General features: G+C 54.4%; 1 protein-coding gene across 1 annotated transcript in view; it reads left to right on the top strand.

Moving 5' to 3' along the window:
* Positions 1–15,401, top strand: part of QRICH1 (glutamine rich 1) — a 26,920-nt gene extending 11,519 nt beyond the window's left edge. Inside the window, exons 4-11 of the mRNA XM_025192968.1 lie at positions 1,066–2,085; positions 6,764–6,941; positions 7,710–7,864; positions 8,776–8,890; positions 9,959–10,067; positions 10,260–10,411; positions 10,820–10,910; positions 11,688–15,401. Of these exons, the coding sequence (XP_025048753.1) occupies positions 1,066–2,085; positions 6,764–6,941; positions 7,710–7,864; positions 8,776–8,890; positions 9,959–10,067; positions 10,260–10,411; positions 10,820–10,910; positions 11,688–11,880 (2,013 nt within the window). The 3' untranslated portion in view covers positions 11,881–15,401. The remainder of the gene's footprint in view (positions 1–1,065; positions 2,086–6,763; positions 6,942–7,709; positions 7,865–8,775; positions 8,891–9,958; positions 10,068–10,259; positions 10,412–10,819; positions 10,911–11,687) is intronic.
* The last annotated feature ends 55 nt before the right edge of the window (positions 15,402–15,456 follow it).

Below are 15,456 nucleotides of genomic sequence, written 5' to 3'. Positions count from 1 at the left end.
GAAACAAGAAAAAGAGGAGTTTGCTTTCTCCAGTCCCTGACCTCTGGGCTCTTCTGATTCCTGGCAGCTTGTCAGCATCTGTGAGAAGCTGTTCTCAATAAGGAGTAGGTATCTTAATGCAGAGATGTATCTTTGAGTGGCATCCTAACCTTGGGAGAAAGAGACTGGGCTGCCTGTTGGGTGTAGATCTTCGTTGTGGTGTTTTGAATCTATGCTCTCTGTTGTTGGGTAAACATACGGGACTTGGAAGAGCCGTCTATTGTCCAGACAGTACAAAGCTGACCAGACTCAGGGATGCCTCCACTTCTGATGGCCTGTTGTGATGGTGACTTAAAAGTTTAAAGAAACCTTTGACATAATGGTGCCTCCTTAACCTGCAGCACATGCATGACACCTACCCACCCACTTAGTGCTGCTGTTAGTTCCAAGGCTGGGTAAGGAGCCCTCAGGTCTGTAGCCTAACGCTTTGTTCCTCTCCAGGAGATTTACCCTGTGTTCCTAGTGCACACCATATGTCAAGGGACCTTACAGTCACTTCTGGGGCTCAGGCCCTTGGAGAAAGGAGCCTGTTGCCTTGTTCTTGCAGTGCACTATGAATGGAAAAGCATGGCAGCTTGGGGCTTTGACAGTAAGGCAGGTATTAAAATTTTAACAGCAAAATTACGATTCATACAGTTATACCAGAGATGCCCTTTAATTTGTGATGAGAGGGGCTGGGCCTCCAGTGCTGCATATCCTATCGGTGTGAATTGTTTTGCAGGATGTTCTTCTGCAGTCTGTTTTTAAAGGCTGCACTTATTGGGGAAGTGATGCAGCTTGTGTGCAGCCTGTGCCTCTGCACCGACGGGGGGGATGGACACTGCTCTGTAATGCTGAGTAGGTGCTTCCTTCTGCCAGCCAGGCTGGGGTCTCAGATGCATGTGGTCTGGCATTCTCTTTCCAACAGTGCCGCCTGGCATTTGTGTGTGAAAGAGCCCCCCCCGCAGTCTGGAACAGCACGGCAGCCACAGCAAGTTCCTGGCGCGGGAGTTCTGGTTTGCACTGACTGCTGCTTTGCTGTTACAGGTGCAAGTCCAGGTCCAGCAGTCGCCACAGCAGGTCTCCGCCCAGCAGCTCTCACCCCAGCTCACCGTTCACCAGGCCTCTGAGCAGCCAATCCAGGTGCAGGTGCAGATCCAGGGCCAGGCTCAGCAGCAGGCATCACAGACCATCCAGAGTCAGGCTCTACAGAGCCCAAGCCCCTCGCAGCTGCAGGCGGCTCAAATCCAGGTGCAGCATGTGCAGACGGCCCAGCAGATCCAGGCTGCTGAGATCCAGGAGGAGCACATACAGCACCAGCAGATCCAGGCCCAGCTGGTGGCAGGACAAGCTATTGCAGGAGGCCAACAGATCCAGATCCAGACTGTGGGGGCGCTGTCACCTCCACCCTCCCAGCAGGGCTCCCCACGGGAGGGAGAGCGCCGCATCAGCACCGCCAGCGTCTTGCAGCCCGTGAAGAAGCGCAAAGTGGATATGCCGATTACGGTATCATATGCAATTTCGGGGCAGCCTGTTGCCACAGTGCTGGCCATTCCCCAGGGCCAGCAGCAGAGCTACGTGTCTTTGAGGCCAGATTTGTTAACAGTGGACAGTGCCCACCTCTACAGTGCCACTGGGACCATTACTAGCCCCACTGGAGAGACTTGGACCATCCCTGTTTACTCTGCTCAGCCACGCGGAGACCTCCAGCAGCAAAACATAACCCACATTGCCATCCCCCAGGAGGCCTACAACGCCGTCCATGTCAGTGGCTCGCCAACAACGCTGGCTGCTGTGAAGCTGGAGGACGACAAAGAGAAGATGGTGGGGAGCACATCTGTTGTGAAGAACTCACACGAGGAAGTGGTGCAGACACTTGCCAATTCGCTCTTCCCAGCACAGTTCATGAATGGCAACATCCACATTCCCGTGGCCGTGCAGGCTGTGGCAGGGACATACCAGAACACGGCGCAGACAGTGCACATATGGGACCCGCAGCAGCAGCAGCAGCAACCCACACCCCAGGAGCAGGGGCAGCAGCAGCAGCAGTTGCAAGTAACTTGTTCGGTAAGTGTGACCGCCTCTGCATGTCTGCCCTTGACTTATGATTTTGTGATCCTATGATTTAAGGACATGGACGTGGTGAGGAGGGGGCAGTGCCATCTGTCAGAAGGCATCCTTGGCAGCACAGGATACCCATGTTTTTGCAGCCCAATAATCTGGGCATGGCAGCCTGCATTGGTTCTTCCATGTACGTCACATACCTGTCAGTTTGGACCAGGTCCCAAGTGATGGGGGTGGATCTGTTGGGCTCGCCTTTGTAGTGGCATGAGGCGCCAGCTCAGAGCTGCTGTGTTAAATAGCAGGAGCTCTGAGTCCTGAGACCACTTCTGTCCTTAGTTAGTGCACTGGATGGTTGTAAGGGCTGCACTGGCAGGCTACAGCCCTCCAGCAGGGAAGTCCTGAAATGCAGCAGACATTAGCTGCCTTGCAAGTCACTGTGAATCACTTGGCTCTGGGAGCACTGCTAGATGCTTGGCAGGTTAAAAGTGCTTCAGAGCTGAGGGTTTGACAGCTGATTGACTGGAACAAGCCTCACTGCTATGTACAGTAGGCCCCATTTCCAGTAAATGTGGGCTGGGAAAGATGAGATGTCACAGAAGTGAACCCTGGAAACTGAACAGCATCTTTTTAGCAGTGTGGTGTATATCATGGCCAAATGCATTGCTGTATTAAAGGCCATAGTTGGAGTTGGTGGCCAAAACCCTTTACATGTCTAAATGTGACCTTTCTTTGGTGGGGGGCGCGGAATCAAGACCCAAGAAAACCAAGAAAAACCTCTCAAATCCTGTGGAATGCAGCAAATGACTGCCTTGCTAGGATTCCACCATCCCGGTGTCCCCTTCACTTGTCCATGTGTGCATTACTGTCTTGGTACTGAGATGAGACGATGAAAAGTAATTGCTCTTGTCATAGCCTTACCCAACTATTATGTGAAAATGGCCCTAGCCAAACAACATAAATGTTAGATCAAACAGGGGGTACTCTATAACAGAGGAGGGTAATTAGAAAAGCAGAGGGTCACTCCTGGCCCCACAGGGCCAAGGGATGGCAGGTGCAGCTTCCTTTTGTACAGGGCCAAGGCATCAGCTGGGCAGCCTGCCAGCTTCCTAAGATGATGCTGGCCCCACTGGGCTTCATGGGAATGTGGTTGCTGCCTCTGCCCAGTGGTTCATCAGCCATGTTTAGACTAGAAGGGCTGGAGGGCAGCCCATTAGTTTCGGGCAGAGGGATGAGACTGCTCTGCCTAAGCCCTGGCCTTGTTGGATTGTCCCTGGATCCACTGTAGCTATCGTGTAGCAGGGCTGTCCAGCTTCAGAGTCTGCAAACCCCGTAGGCTGCACCAGTGGGGGCTGCACTAGTGAGCCACATCCCCTCCCCCTTAGCTCCCTGGCTGCAGGCTGTGCAACGCCTCACCACCCACTAGAACGGGGGGGCAGAAAATAGAAGCTGGAGGAGGAAGAGGGAGCCAGGAGAACCCGCTGGAGTGGGTGGGAGCCCATGGTCTGCAGATTAACCTCTTGCAGGCTGCGTGTGACCTGTGATGTTGTTTGGACAGCCTTGTCCTGTAGGGTCCTTCCTGAGGAAGGGCACAAGTCCTGCCTTGCCAGCCTCCCTCAGGCAGTGTGCTGCTGTGGGAGTGCTGAGGGGCTTGCTGTGGTGTGGAGTGAGCTCCTTGGGTCTTCCAGAAACCTGCTTTGTGCCTTCCAGCGACCTGCTTTGCTCCCCACAGTGGCTGTGTCGTTCTGCCCTGGTGCCTGGCCTCAGCGTCCCCCTTGCCACTGCTGCCTAGGCAAGGTGCATTGTGTGCCAGGAGGGTGGAATCCTAGCAAGGCAATCATTTGCTGCATTGACTCCAGCCTGTTTGTCTGCCCTAGGCCTAGCAGAGAGCGGCTGTGAGGTAATCGTGGGAAGCAAGCCAGCAGTCTCCTCCTGCCAGGCTGAGTGGCAGTGGATGTTTTTTCTCTCCATGGGGAGCACAGGCACAGCATTGGACAGGCTAAAGGAGCAGGTTTAGCCTGCACAAGTCTGGCATTGCTTCACCCTTAGGTCGTGTCTTTCTTGAGACAGCAGCTGTGCAGTGACTTAGGTTTGTCCCAGTGCCCTGAGGATAACAACGGAGTACTGTCAGTGAAGGGAGCACCTTGCTATGGAGCCCTGCAGGTGCCGCTGTGCAGACAGCTCCTGGCAGCTGCTGCAGGAGAGCTGGCCGTGGCATAGTCGGTCTGTCTGAGATTGCGCACGATTATAGCAGGGCTTCGGCACTTTGGCTTTCTTACTGCGTGGGAGCGCTGTGGGCCACTCCAGTGTTCAGCACCAGTATCCTGAAAGGCTGCAGGTGTAACACCAGCAAGGACACGCACTTTACTGAGCAAGTTGTAAAATGCTTGTAGCACAAACTCCCCTCCAGGCTTGCACATTCTGTGCACAGGTCGGTCCCCTTGTCTCTTCCTCAGCAGGACTGCAAGTACAGGAGGGCCTTGTGATGGCTAGGGCTCCTGTTCTCAGTACCTCTCAGGAAAAGTGAGATGAGTTACAGTCCTTCATCGCCTCAGCATCTAGTTTGTGTTTAATTTTGTAGCCTTCAGTTTTGCACAGGAGGAAGAGGAGGGCAGAGAAGTACCTCTCTTTCTGTGTAGCTCAAGCCCCCCTGGGCAGAGGCTGATGCAGAGAGGTCACCACACTTGGACAGAGTGGCTGCACCTTGAGGTGACCAAGCTGTGGGGCTCAGAGGTCCAGTGGGAAGAGGAAGGTGCTGTGGCCTGTCAGAGGCTGCACCCAGAACATGGCAGCGAGTCCCTGAATAGGTCAAGGGGAGCAGTGCAGTGAGCCAGCCTGTGCGAGCGAGACTGACCTGCCCTCTGTCAGTGTCACGAAGGCAGCTGCCATTGCACGGAAGAAGTGGCTCATTGGTGGCATGCTGCTCTGAGCCTGGTGCTCAGTAGCTGATGGCTTCTAGTGGTGGACACTGTCAGGTTCTCCCTCCCTTTAGGAAGGGACCTTCATAAAGGCTTGGATAAGGGTTGAAGGGTGTCACTGTTCCTCCTGTCCCTTTTCCTATACAGCTGTGATGCTGGACAGTTTGGGCATCCTGCCCTTGCCTGACAAGGGAGAAGGCTGTCAGCAGGATAGTAGTACCCACAGGGCCGTCCGGGGGGATGGTGGATCAGGGCACCTGCCCCAGGCCCAGCGCTTTGGGGGCCCTGCAGAGCTGAGCGGAGCGGCCATGGTGACTCCATGCTGCCGCAACCAGCTTCGCATCCGGCCACTCAGCACCCCCATCCCCACTGCCAAATCTGCTGCTGGCTTCCTCACATCCAGGGGTGGGCCCCGATGATTTGCCCCAGGTTCCACACCCTGCTCAGGTCATCTCTGAGCTGAGCCCAGGTGCTGGGTACTATTTGTGCTGCTCACGTGAGGTGATAGACCTGGGGTGGTTGTGATGGATTCAGTCCTTCAGGGGTCCAGTGTGAGCAGTGCTCCCTAGGAGAGGGTCGGCCTTGGTGGCGTGTCTTGGGGCTACTCTGCTGCCGCAGGCACCTGGCCCTTTCACACTGTGTGTGTTGGCATAAGTGCCACACCCTGGAGCACAGTTGAAGTGGATGACGGGACTGGGGCTTGCTCCCAGGCATCTCTCCAGAGCTGTCTCTGCTCTGCCACTCTCGCCCAGCAGAGGGCACCTTCCTCTCTGTGTGCCTGACGCCTGGCCAAGGCAGTTGTAGTCCCACTGTCCCGCGAGCCATGGGACCCAAGCCCAGAAACGAATCATTTCCATGTCCCATCAGTCACCAAAGCCAGCAGGGGGAAGGGTTGGAGGGCTTTACCCTGACAAAGACAACAGAACCATGGGGGAGTAGGGCCATAGGAGATCTCTGTAGGCCAGTTCCCTGCCTGAGGCAGGATCATCCCTGTCCAAACCAGCTCTTGTAAACCCTTGTCTAACCTATTGCTAAAGCTACACAGTCAACCCTGTCGCACGGCCACAAAGACACCAAGAGCACCTGGTCCTGCCACCAGCAAAGCAGGGAACAATGGCACCCAGTGTTTTAAGGTGGTTAAATATATGTGAGAGATCCCACTATAGAGGAAGGCAAGCCCCCCCCCCACTCCAGTCCATATTAGTCTGCCCACGGGGGAGAATTCCTTCCTGACCCCAAATACAGCAATCAGTCTGACCCTGAGTGGAGAGGCAAGATCCTCTGGGTTTGAGTCCCAGCTGGAGCACCAGTGCACCCAAATGTTCACCTCGTCACATTTGCATTGGCTAGCTTGTTTTTCCTTTAGGAATGGCTGTACAGATGAATTGCAAACCTGGGCTGCAAGTTTATAAGACTGGCTTAAAACACATGCCTAGAATGTCAGGTTGCGCAGATGGACCAACCAGTTTCTAGAGCCCCTGCTTGGAGTGGCAGTGCAGGTGTTCTTGAGGCCAGGGGAGTGAGCTTGCGTGATCACGACACCAGAACAGATGTGACAGCAGAGTTGTGCTCTGTGCAGGCTCGCGTGTATGGTGGCCGCAGCAGCGGGAGAGGACGTGGTCCTACATGACTTGCAAAGATAAAAAATGTCTTTGCTCCAGTGTTCAGCACCAACAAGCAAGCAAATAGAACAGCCGTACGTTTTTTTTCTGGCTTGGTAGTAAGTGTCTTGGAGGAATTGTGACTGCAGTGACTGTCTTTCACAGGCTCAAACTGTTCAGGTAGCAGAAGTGGAGCCACAGCCACAGCCTCAGCCTTCACCTGAACTCCTGCTTCCAAACTCTCTGAAACCAGAAGAAGGGCTGGAAGTGTGGAAGAACTGGGCACAGACCAAGAATGCAGAGCTGGAGAAGGAGGCCCAGAACAGGCTAGCTCCCATCGGCAGTAAGTGTCATGGCCTCACACACATCAGTCTCATCTTTCTTTCACCACTAGAGCATTATCTATGGGGAGATTTGTAGCAGGTGAAAAGAGCTAATGGGGTTGAAACCCTTGTAGCTCTCTGACTCTCCTGATCTTGCCTTAGTCTTTTCAACTCCCCTGAGATTTTGTTTGTTTTTTTGTTTTTCGGGGTTTTTTTTTAAGGGCTGTTTTCCAGTTCAGTGTAACCACCCACAGTGTTCCCTCCTCCTGTTTGAAAAATTCCCTTCTTGCCTCCTTGAAGGTGAAGGCAGTTTGAGATCTCAAGCTACACTTGTTAATAATGATTTATATTCTTTGGCAGTTGCATCCTGGAACATTCCAAGGATTATCTGAATTCCAGCCTGAGCCAGCTAGCCTGAACTAGCTCAGTGAGCTCGAAGAGGCTGTGTAGGGCTGTGGTAGATGGGTGCCAGTTACTGGAACACAATAGCCTCATGTTCTGATTGAGTGCTAAAGGGTTAGCAAGTGCTGTTCTGGAGTTGCTCTCACTGCTGCCCAAGGCCTCACTGCAGATCCTGGAGCAGGAGCTGATGTCAGTTTCCTCCGTCCCCCGTTTCCCTCTGAGCAGATGTACAAGTGCTTAAAGCATCCATCACCTCAACTAATGCATGTGCTGGAGAGCCTGCGATGCTGGGGCTGTGCCAGGAAGGGGAGATGGGCCAGTTGGGAGGATGGCAGATCGTGCTGTGGGGTATCTTTGACGCTGTCGTTGCTGTGCTTTGCCTGCAGGGCGCCAGCTGCTGAGATTCCAGGAAGATCTGATCTCCTCGGCTGTGGCTGAGCTAAATTATGGGCTCTGCTTAATGACACGAGAGGCTCGCAACGGAGATGGCGAGCCCTACGACCCAGACGTGCTTTACTACATCTTCCTGTGCATTCAGAAGGTAGGGGGTGTCTCGCTGCACATCCTGTGCACAGCGGAACTGTGCGCACTGGTCAGTGCTTGTGCGCAGGCGGCTCTGCGTCAGACCAAGGAAATGGGCCGCTGCCTTGAATATCACACTCCCCAGGTTTAGATGTCATAGACTGAAATGTCTCAGAAAACTCGGGCAGATGCTTCTGGGTGGTTTTCCACACCTGCTATTTAAGTTCTTTTTATGATCGAAGGCTTCCATAACTAGTGTCCTTTTTTAAATCCTAGTGAGGGGGTTGGGGGGAATAGTAATAATTGTAAATGAATAATGTGGTGAAAATTACATGTCAAGTTTTTCAAACAAAATCTAAAGCTCAGGGTTTAGCTTTGGACTTGCTTAAGTCACTGGTTCACATGTGGCCTAACTGGACCTTAAAAACAAGCCTGCTGCTATTGGTGCAGGGAGCAGTGACAGTTTGCAGCAGTAGTATGTTTTCTGACAGAGCTACAGGAGCAGTGAGGCACAACGCCTGTGAGGTGCTTCCTGCAACTGGCTGGGCCAAGCATGCTACACAAGGACCTTCATAAAGCAAAAGCATCTTCCTACCTTAAAGAGGTTATTTCAGTGTAAAATTCCAGATAAATGCAGCCTAGTAGAAAGCCATATGCTTTGCTTGCAAGTCTTCCTTGTGACACCCACTCACACAACAGTAATTGGGATGATTTCTGGCATGCTGACCTTGCTACAGGGATCTCTATACACTCCAGGGGGAGCCTGGGGATCCCTCTCCAGCAGGGTAGGTCTATAGCAGGCCGTATGTCTATCTGCCTAGCACCTGAGCCTTGGGGCTGCCAGGAGCCTATGCCATCCCGCAGTAAGGTCCTTTCTGAGGGGCATGCTCAGCACCACTCCCTGGGACCATTTGTGAATGTCTCTTGCAGTATCTCTTTGAAAACGGCCGAGTGGACGACATCTTCTCAGATCTCTATTACATACGGTTCACCGAGTGGTTACATGAAGTTCTCAAGGATGTGCAGCCCCGGGTCACTCCTCTGGGTAAGAGCATTTAGGTTGCCCTGTTTTAGGAAGAGCCTCTTGAGACATGCTGGCCTATGAATCGGAGAGGGACTCTTGCTGCCTCAGTGGCTAGCGTCTTACCCACCAGAAACAGGCTGACACCGGCTGTTTCCAAGCTCAGCTCCCTGACATTGAGTTACAGTGGCATATTGCTTTGGCACCTCTACTGGGAGACTGGAGCTAGCATCCAGCAGTGACGACAGAATCATGCTTGGAAGCTTCTCTTGGTTTTGAAGTGCAGTGGGTTTTGCAGCCTTCCTGAGCGCAAGGCAGAGCCTTGAAAGTGTCCAGCTGGTAGGCTGTGGCCGCTAAACTCTTCGTTCACAGTAGAGTGGTTGGGCAACAGCTAAAGGAGCAAGTTATGCATGAACTAGCTTTGCTAGTGCTGCGCTAGAGACTAGGCCATCCCCACGCCCTTGCAGTTCTGCTTTGGCCTAAGCAGAGGTGTTTGAGGCTGCCTGCTCTCTGACTTGTTTTGCTTGGTGAGGCAGTTTCCAGGCCCCTTTTGTCTGTCATCTGCCTCTGACCTGCGTGCTCTGTTCTTTGGGCCAGTCCATGGCTGCGCGGTACGCACTGCCGTCCATGCTGCTGCTCCTCCTTTCCGAACAGCTGAGCAGGGAAAGGCCTGAGGAATCAAAGGCTTGCTCGGGTGTCCAAGCAATGCATTCAGCCCCAGGCACTGGCTATGCTGCACAGGGGGCAGGAGCTGAATCTGCTGTGCCGGCTTGTAGGCTCTTGTGTGCTGTTGGATTGGGAGGATCTGCACTGGACTTGGACATAAATTGCGAAGTTGCTCAGGTGCATGTTCCTGCTGTTTCTGGGTGGTGGTGTGGGAAACTGCAGCGCCAGAGGCTGTGGTACACAGGTGGAGTCCTTCCTCCTTGTGTCTGCTCCTCGTGTATTCCTAAAGGTTCCTCACAGTCCCGGTGGTGGAACGGGGGCATTGAGCAGCCCCCACACCCCTCAGGGGTGGTCCCCTCCCTGGGAGCGCCTCTCTTGTTCCTGCTGTAACTGCACAGGGCTGATCCTGGCTTCTGACCGCTGCAGGTTACGTCCTCCCCAGTCACGTGACCGAGGAGATGCTGTGGGAGTGCAAGCAGCTGGGAGCCCATTCCCCTTCCACTTTGCTCACTACGCTGATGTTTTTCAACACCAAGTAAGTATTTGGGACTGCTGGTTTGCAAGGCGGAGCCTTCAGCATCTTTTCCAGGACTGCTGGGAGGCGGTGAGGAATCCGGACGAGGGTGGGTTGGATGGGGGACCCCAAAGCCAACCTCTTACCCAGGAAAGTATAGTGTGCCTGCCTTCTCTCACAGTGCACTGTTCTGTGTCCCCCGCTGCTGCACAGGTACTTCCTCTTGAAAACCGTAGACCAACATATGAAGTTGGCCTTCTCCAAGGTCTTAAGGCAGACCAAGAAGAATCCTTCCAACCCCAAGGATAAGAGCACAAGTATCCGGTATCTGAAGGCACTTGGGATACACCAGACAGGCCAGAAAGGTAGCGTGTGTGTGGAGGGGAGAGGCGGATGTGGTTTGGGAATGTCTGAGCTCCTATTTGGAGTAGTCCAATAGAGATGCAGAGGTGATGAGGGAATACAGCCTCTTGTCCTCACAAAGTCACTGGATTGGCATCGAGGCCTCTTGCCTTTCGGGCTGCAGCTGGGTGGGGACAGTGATGAGTGGGCTGTAGAGCCTAAAGCCAGTGGCCTCGGGCATGAAGCGGGGTCTCACACAGCTCGCAAGTCTGCGATGCTGTGGGGCGGGGCAGCCACCTGGCTCTTTTGGCCTTCTGATAGCGGTACCTTGTGGCCCTGCCTGTCAGGGGAAGGGTAGCAAACATCCGGTGGCAAAACCGGGGCCCTGCCAGGCCCTGCACTGGGTCTTACTGCCTGCACGGGGGTTGCAGTTACAGATGACATGTATGCAGAGCAGACGGAGAATCCCGAGAACCCTCTGAGGTGTCCGATAAAGCTCTATGACTTCTACCTCTTCAAATGGTGAGCGCTTCTGGGCTGTGCTGTGCATGGGCTGGCCCACTGTGTGCAAATGCAGATATAAGCTACACCTTAAGCTGTTTCAGGGCAGGATGTCTTCCCCTGGCCTGGCCTCTGCTGACATACCAAGGTCACCTACATGGCTATGTTGCATGAGGGGATGCACGTGCCTCTGACCCTGCGTTCATCACAATTGCTGGTTTTGCTCAGCTCTTAGAGGGGCTCAGTCCTGATGTGTGCACTGGCTTGGAGGGTTTTACAGTGCTGGCACAGCGCAGATGCCCTGCCGGAAGCACCCTCTACTTCTGCTGAGCTGTCTGTCTCTCGGTGCAATTCCTAATTCAGACAGGAGTTGGCTTTCGAAATCAGGAGAACTAAATTCCTGTGCCCCTGGTGGCTGGGTTTGTGCATGCTCCTCATTGCCGCGGTGCAAGCAGAGCAGTCTGTGCACGACTACCTTGCAAAGGAAAACAGGCCCTTATGGCCTGCCACTTCCCTCCTGGCCGTGTGCTAGCAAACACGTTCCCACGTCGGGGGGCCCTCGCATGTTAGTCTTGGCCCACCTGAAAGGCTGAGCTGAGCTATCCAGATGGAGCTCCCCGCCTGCCGCAAGCAACATGGGGAAGTAGTTGGGTAACATGGGTGAGGCTCTGTGGCTGCCCAGTCTAGCCTTTCTTCAGCTGCCGTCTGTGCTCCGGGTCCCGAGAGGCCCAGGCAAGTAGGGCGGTGCTTCCCGAGTGTTCCCTGCTAGCCTGGCTGTTTCTGCTTTTCCCTGTACAGCCCTCAGAGCGTGAAAGGCCGGAATGACACGTTCTACCTGACTCCGGAGCCGGTGGTAGCCCCCAACAGCCCTATCTGGTATTCCATCCAGCCCATCAGCAGGGAGCAGATGGAACAGATGCTCACCCGGATCCTGGTGATACGAGAGATTCAGGAAGCGATCGCGGTGGCTAACGCCAGCACCATGCACTAGGCATCCGTCTCGGCTGGACGGGGGTGGGGGGGGCGAGGATGGATTGTACAGACTTTCACACTAAAGGAGATGCCTACATTTTGTTTTTTATTGGTGTAGTTATGAAGCCCTTTTAGGCTTCTTCTCTTTAAAAGAATCTAAAAGGAAAACCTACCCTTTGTGTCTCCTACCGAACACGCTGAACTGTGGCACCAGTGGAGGCCAATCCTGTGCGCAGGGAGCTGCGGAAAGCTGCCGGCCAACTGGCTTTTCTATGATGTGGAAAATGGACGTGAACCATAGGTTTGGTCAGGACGGCCGGGGCTCAGCGTCTCCTCGGATCACGAGCAGAGTGAATGAGGGCTGGACCTGCCCCGCTGTGGGAAGAGGCAGGTGTCTCTTCTGACCTCGCATTTGGACGGTGCGTCGCCATTGCCCTGGAGGACGAGGAGGAGAGTGAACTGCGATTATGATTTATTAAAAATACAATTTCTATCCAAACCTTTAAGTGACATTTTTAGATGTTAAAAGTAAAAACTTTACCACGCATTTCTTTTTTTTTTTTTTTTTTTTTTTTTGGCCCAGCTTGAGGCCTTAAACCTTGAGGCTCCCGTGCCTGATGGAATTCTTGTAACATACACTTGTGTATCATATAAAGATACCACGCTGTTTCTCTTATGTATTCTTACTCTAGTTGTTTATTAAGAATGACGAGCACGTCTTTTCAACATGCCGGTGAACAACGTGTCTTTATTTGGGGAAGAGAGTGAGAGCCACGAGAGGGGGGCTTGCAAAAGGTTAGTGTCACCGGGTTGTTCTGGGCCTCTCTTCTCCCTCCACCCCTCCTGTGGGGATGCCATGTCCTCCTCTGTTTTGTGTCTTGGGTCGGTTTTACTCTTTGATGCGGTAAATCAGCTGTTTGGAAGCGCCGGTTTGCTGATCGGACCCCAGCGTTGGGCCGCGAGCACAGGGTTCATCCTCCCAGATAAGATTACTGGCGTGTCTAGTGTCCTGCCCCTGGGGGCAGCTAGTGCCTTCAGCTTGAGAGTCCGAGGTGACTGCTCTTCTACCTAGATCAGCTATGTGATGGCTGATGGGGTAGGGAGACGAGCACTGCACAGACTGTATGTCACTGGCTTGCCCCAGGTGACAGCCCTGGAGGTTGGAACGTAAGCAGTGGTCCATTTAAACTGAGCCCACAGCCCCTGCCTTGCTGCTGTTCATGTCGGTCACCAGAAGTCTGCTCTTTTGCTGCAGGCAGGTAGACAGCTGTGCTCATAGCGAGGTGTGAGGGAACTGCGCTTCCAGCTGCTGGGACATGGAGACGGCTCTAGCTTCTTGAATCTCTTCTCTTCTGCCTCTCTTCCCTGTCTCATTTCTGAGATGTGCTGGAATTGGCAGAAGCTTCTCCCTTGGGGTTCAGACAGGGGTGGGTTTGGAGGCTCCCACTGGTCACCACCCTGTTCCCAATTAGCAAGGAGAGCGTGTGCTCCTGTTCAGTGCCTGGAGGTCACTCGTGCTGGGGCAGATGTCAGCCCTCAGCTAGGAGTGGCCCTCGCGTGCTGTCTGTGTTAGAAAAGGAGGTGTACAGCATGGAAGAGTTTGGGGTGCTATCAGATGTGCCCAGGAACAAGATAGTGAGGATGTGAGTGAGGAATCTGCTGCGATAGAACCTGAGGGCTGTGGTCAGGGGATGGGAAGTCAGGCCATGCGCTGAAGTGGACTTGATCCCTTGGTTAGTGACCAAAGCAAGCAGCAGAATGGTAGTTTAAGTAGGGCCCTCTTCCCTCCCCAAGTACAGCTCGTCCCACCTAATAGTAGGGAGAGGCTGTGTCTGGCTGAGCTAGTGCTGGGAAGGAGAGACCAGCACATTCCCAAGCAGGGTGGTCCCTTTGGCTGGGGGCTTTCGGTGTCGGTGATGCGCTGCAGTTGGTTGCAAGATGCTTCTATTCCCTCCCTGTGTTTTGGTGATCAGAGCGGGCCTCTTTGCAGGCCCCACTGCTCTGTTCCTCATGCTGGCTGGATTTGAGAGGGAGTTATCCTGCCTCCTGCCCAGAAGCCCAGTGACGCTGAGGGGGTGGCATGCCCAGGAGGCTGCGCAAGAATGCAGCTGCAGCTTCCCTGGCTTTCAGAGCATGCAGGCCCGGGGTGATCAGTCTGAGAGCAGTGCGAAGATAAAAGCCAGGAGTGCAGGGGGGCATTTCTGTTCCCTGTGAGCTGCTGAACAGATGGGATGGTCCCATATCTGGTTTGGAAAACCACATAGATAATGCAACGTTGCAAGAGCCTGAAACCACTTGCCAAGCATGAGAGGCTAGAAATAGAGCAGTGAGGGCAGGTGCAGGCTCCGAGGGAGCAGGGACCTGCCAGCAGCACTGTGCTGAAACTGTACACCCCGCTGCACAGAGCCACTGCTCTGGCCTGGTGCGGGTGCAAGAGGGGAGGAGACCCCGAGTAGGGTTCCCATCTGTCTTGAGGAGCCAGTTCTCTAGCCTGGGGTGCTGGCAGGCACAGGGGGCTGTGCAGACACCTCACTGGGTTTTGCCCTCCTGACCTGCAGATTTTCCATCGCTCGTCTTTGTCTTTCTGACCTTTGTGTGGAGGGCAGCCATGCCCCTTTCATTCCTTGTTTTAGAGACTACCGATATGCTGTGATCTACGGGTGGGTTTTCTGGAACTTGTCTCTAGCCGGTGGCTGTGGATCCGGTTTGAGATCTACCTTATTTCTTGAGATCATGTCTCCCAGAAGGGCTCCTAAGCGAGCCTGGCGGAGTGCTGTGGCCTGGAGTTGTGAGCCTGGTTGTGGGAAGGCTGTTCCTAGTTACACGGTGCAAAGTAGCCTGCTGCTTCCTCCTGTAAGAGCTGCAGCGTGAGGGCACTGGGTACCAGTCACGTGGCTGTTGCGGAGGTGTCTGCTCCCAGCGTCGGGCCCCTGCTTTGGCTTGCACAGGGGCTGTTTCAGCTTTCTGTCCCTGGCTGGCTGGCTGGCTAAGCTGAGGCGAGGCTGCCTTTGCGTCGCGTCCCTCTTGCGTTTGGACCAGGAGAAACCATAGCAAGCGTGACTGACCCGTGTGCGTTCCTTGCCGTCTCGTGTCTGACCTGCATACGGCCCGGTCCCGTGCTGCTGCTCCTGCCCCTCTAACCGCCCTGGGGCCTGCTGTGCCCTTAGACCCTTCCTTCCTTTCTGAGGACGCGGGGTTGCTTCCCTAAGGCTGCAGTAGCCCAGGCCGCGGCGCGGGGAAGCCCGTAGAGGGGCCGTGTCCCTGTACCCGTGGAGGGGTTGGTGCAGGAAGCTGCCTGGCGCTTGGGACAGCTAGGGCAGGACAGGCCTGGTGCTGGGGCCGCCTCGCAGCGAGCATGCAGCCCTCGGCTCCCGCCAAGTGACCTTCGGCGCTCTGGCGGCTTGGCCCGCCTTACTGCTCCCGCCCCGCAGGTGGTTTGCAAGATGCACTTGACTATTTTTTACGTTCCTTTGATCTCTGCTCTTTGTAATCGGCTTGGAAATAAAACAATTGTTTCCCCGCAGCCTTTGTCCGACTCTGTTTGCCCGGCACCCGCAAGCGCCGGAGCCCCCACGTGGCGCGGCTGCCGCGCGGC

The sequence above is a fragment of the Alligator sinensis genome, unplaced genomic scaffold, assembly GCF_000455745.1.
Source record: "Alligator sinensis unplaced genomic scaffold, ASM45574v1 scaffold469_2, whole genome shotgun sequence".
NCBI classification, from domain to species: Eukaryota; Metazoa; Chordata; order Crocodylia; family Alligatoridae; genus Alligator; species Alligator sinensis.
This window is presented reverse-complemented; position numbering and strand designations above follow the sequence as displayed.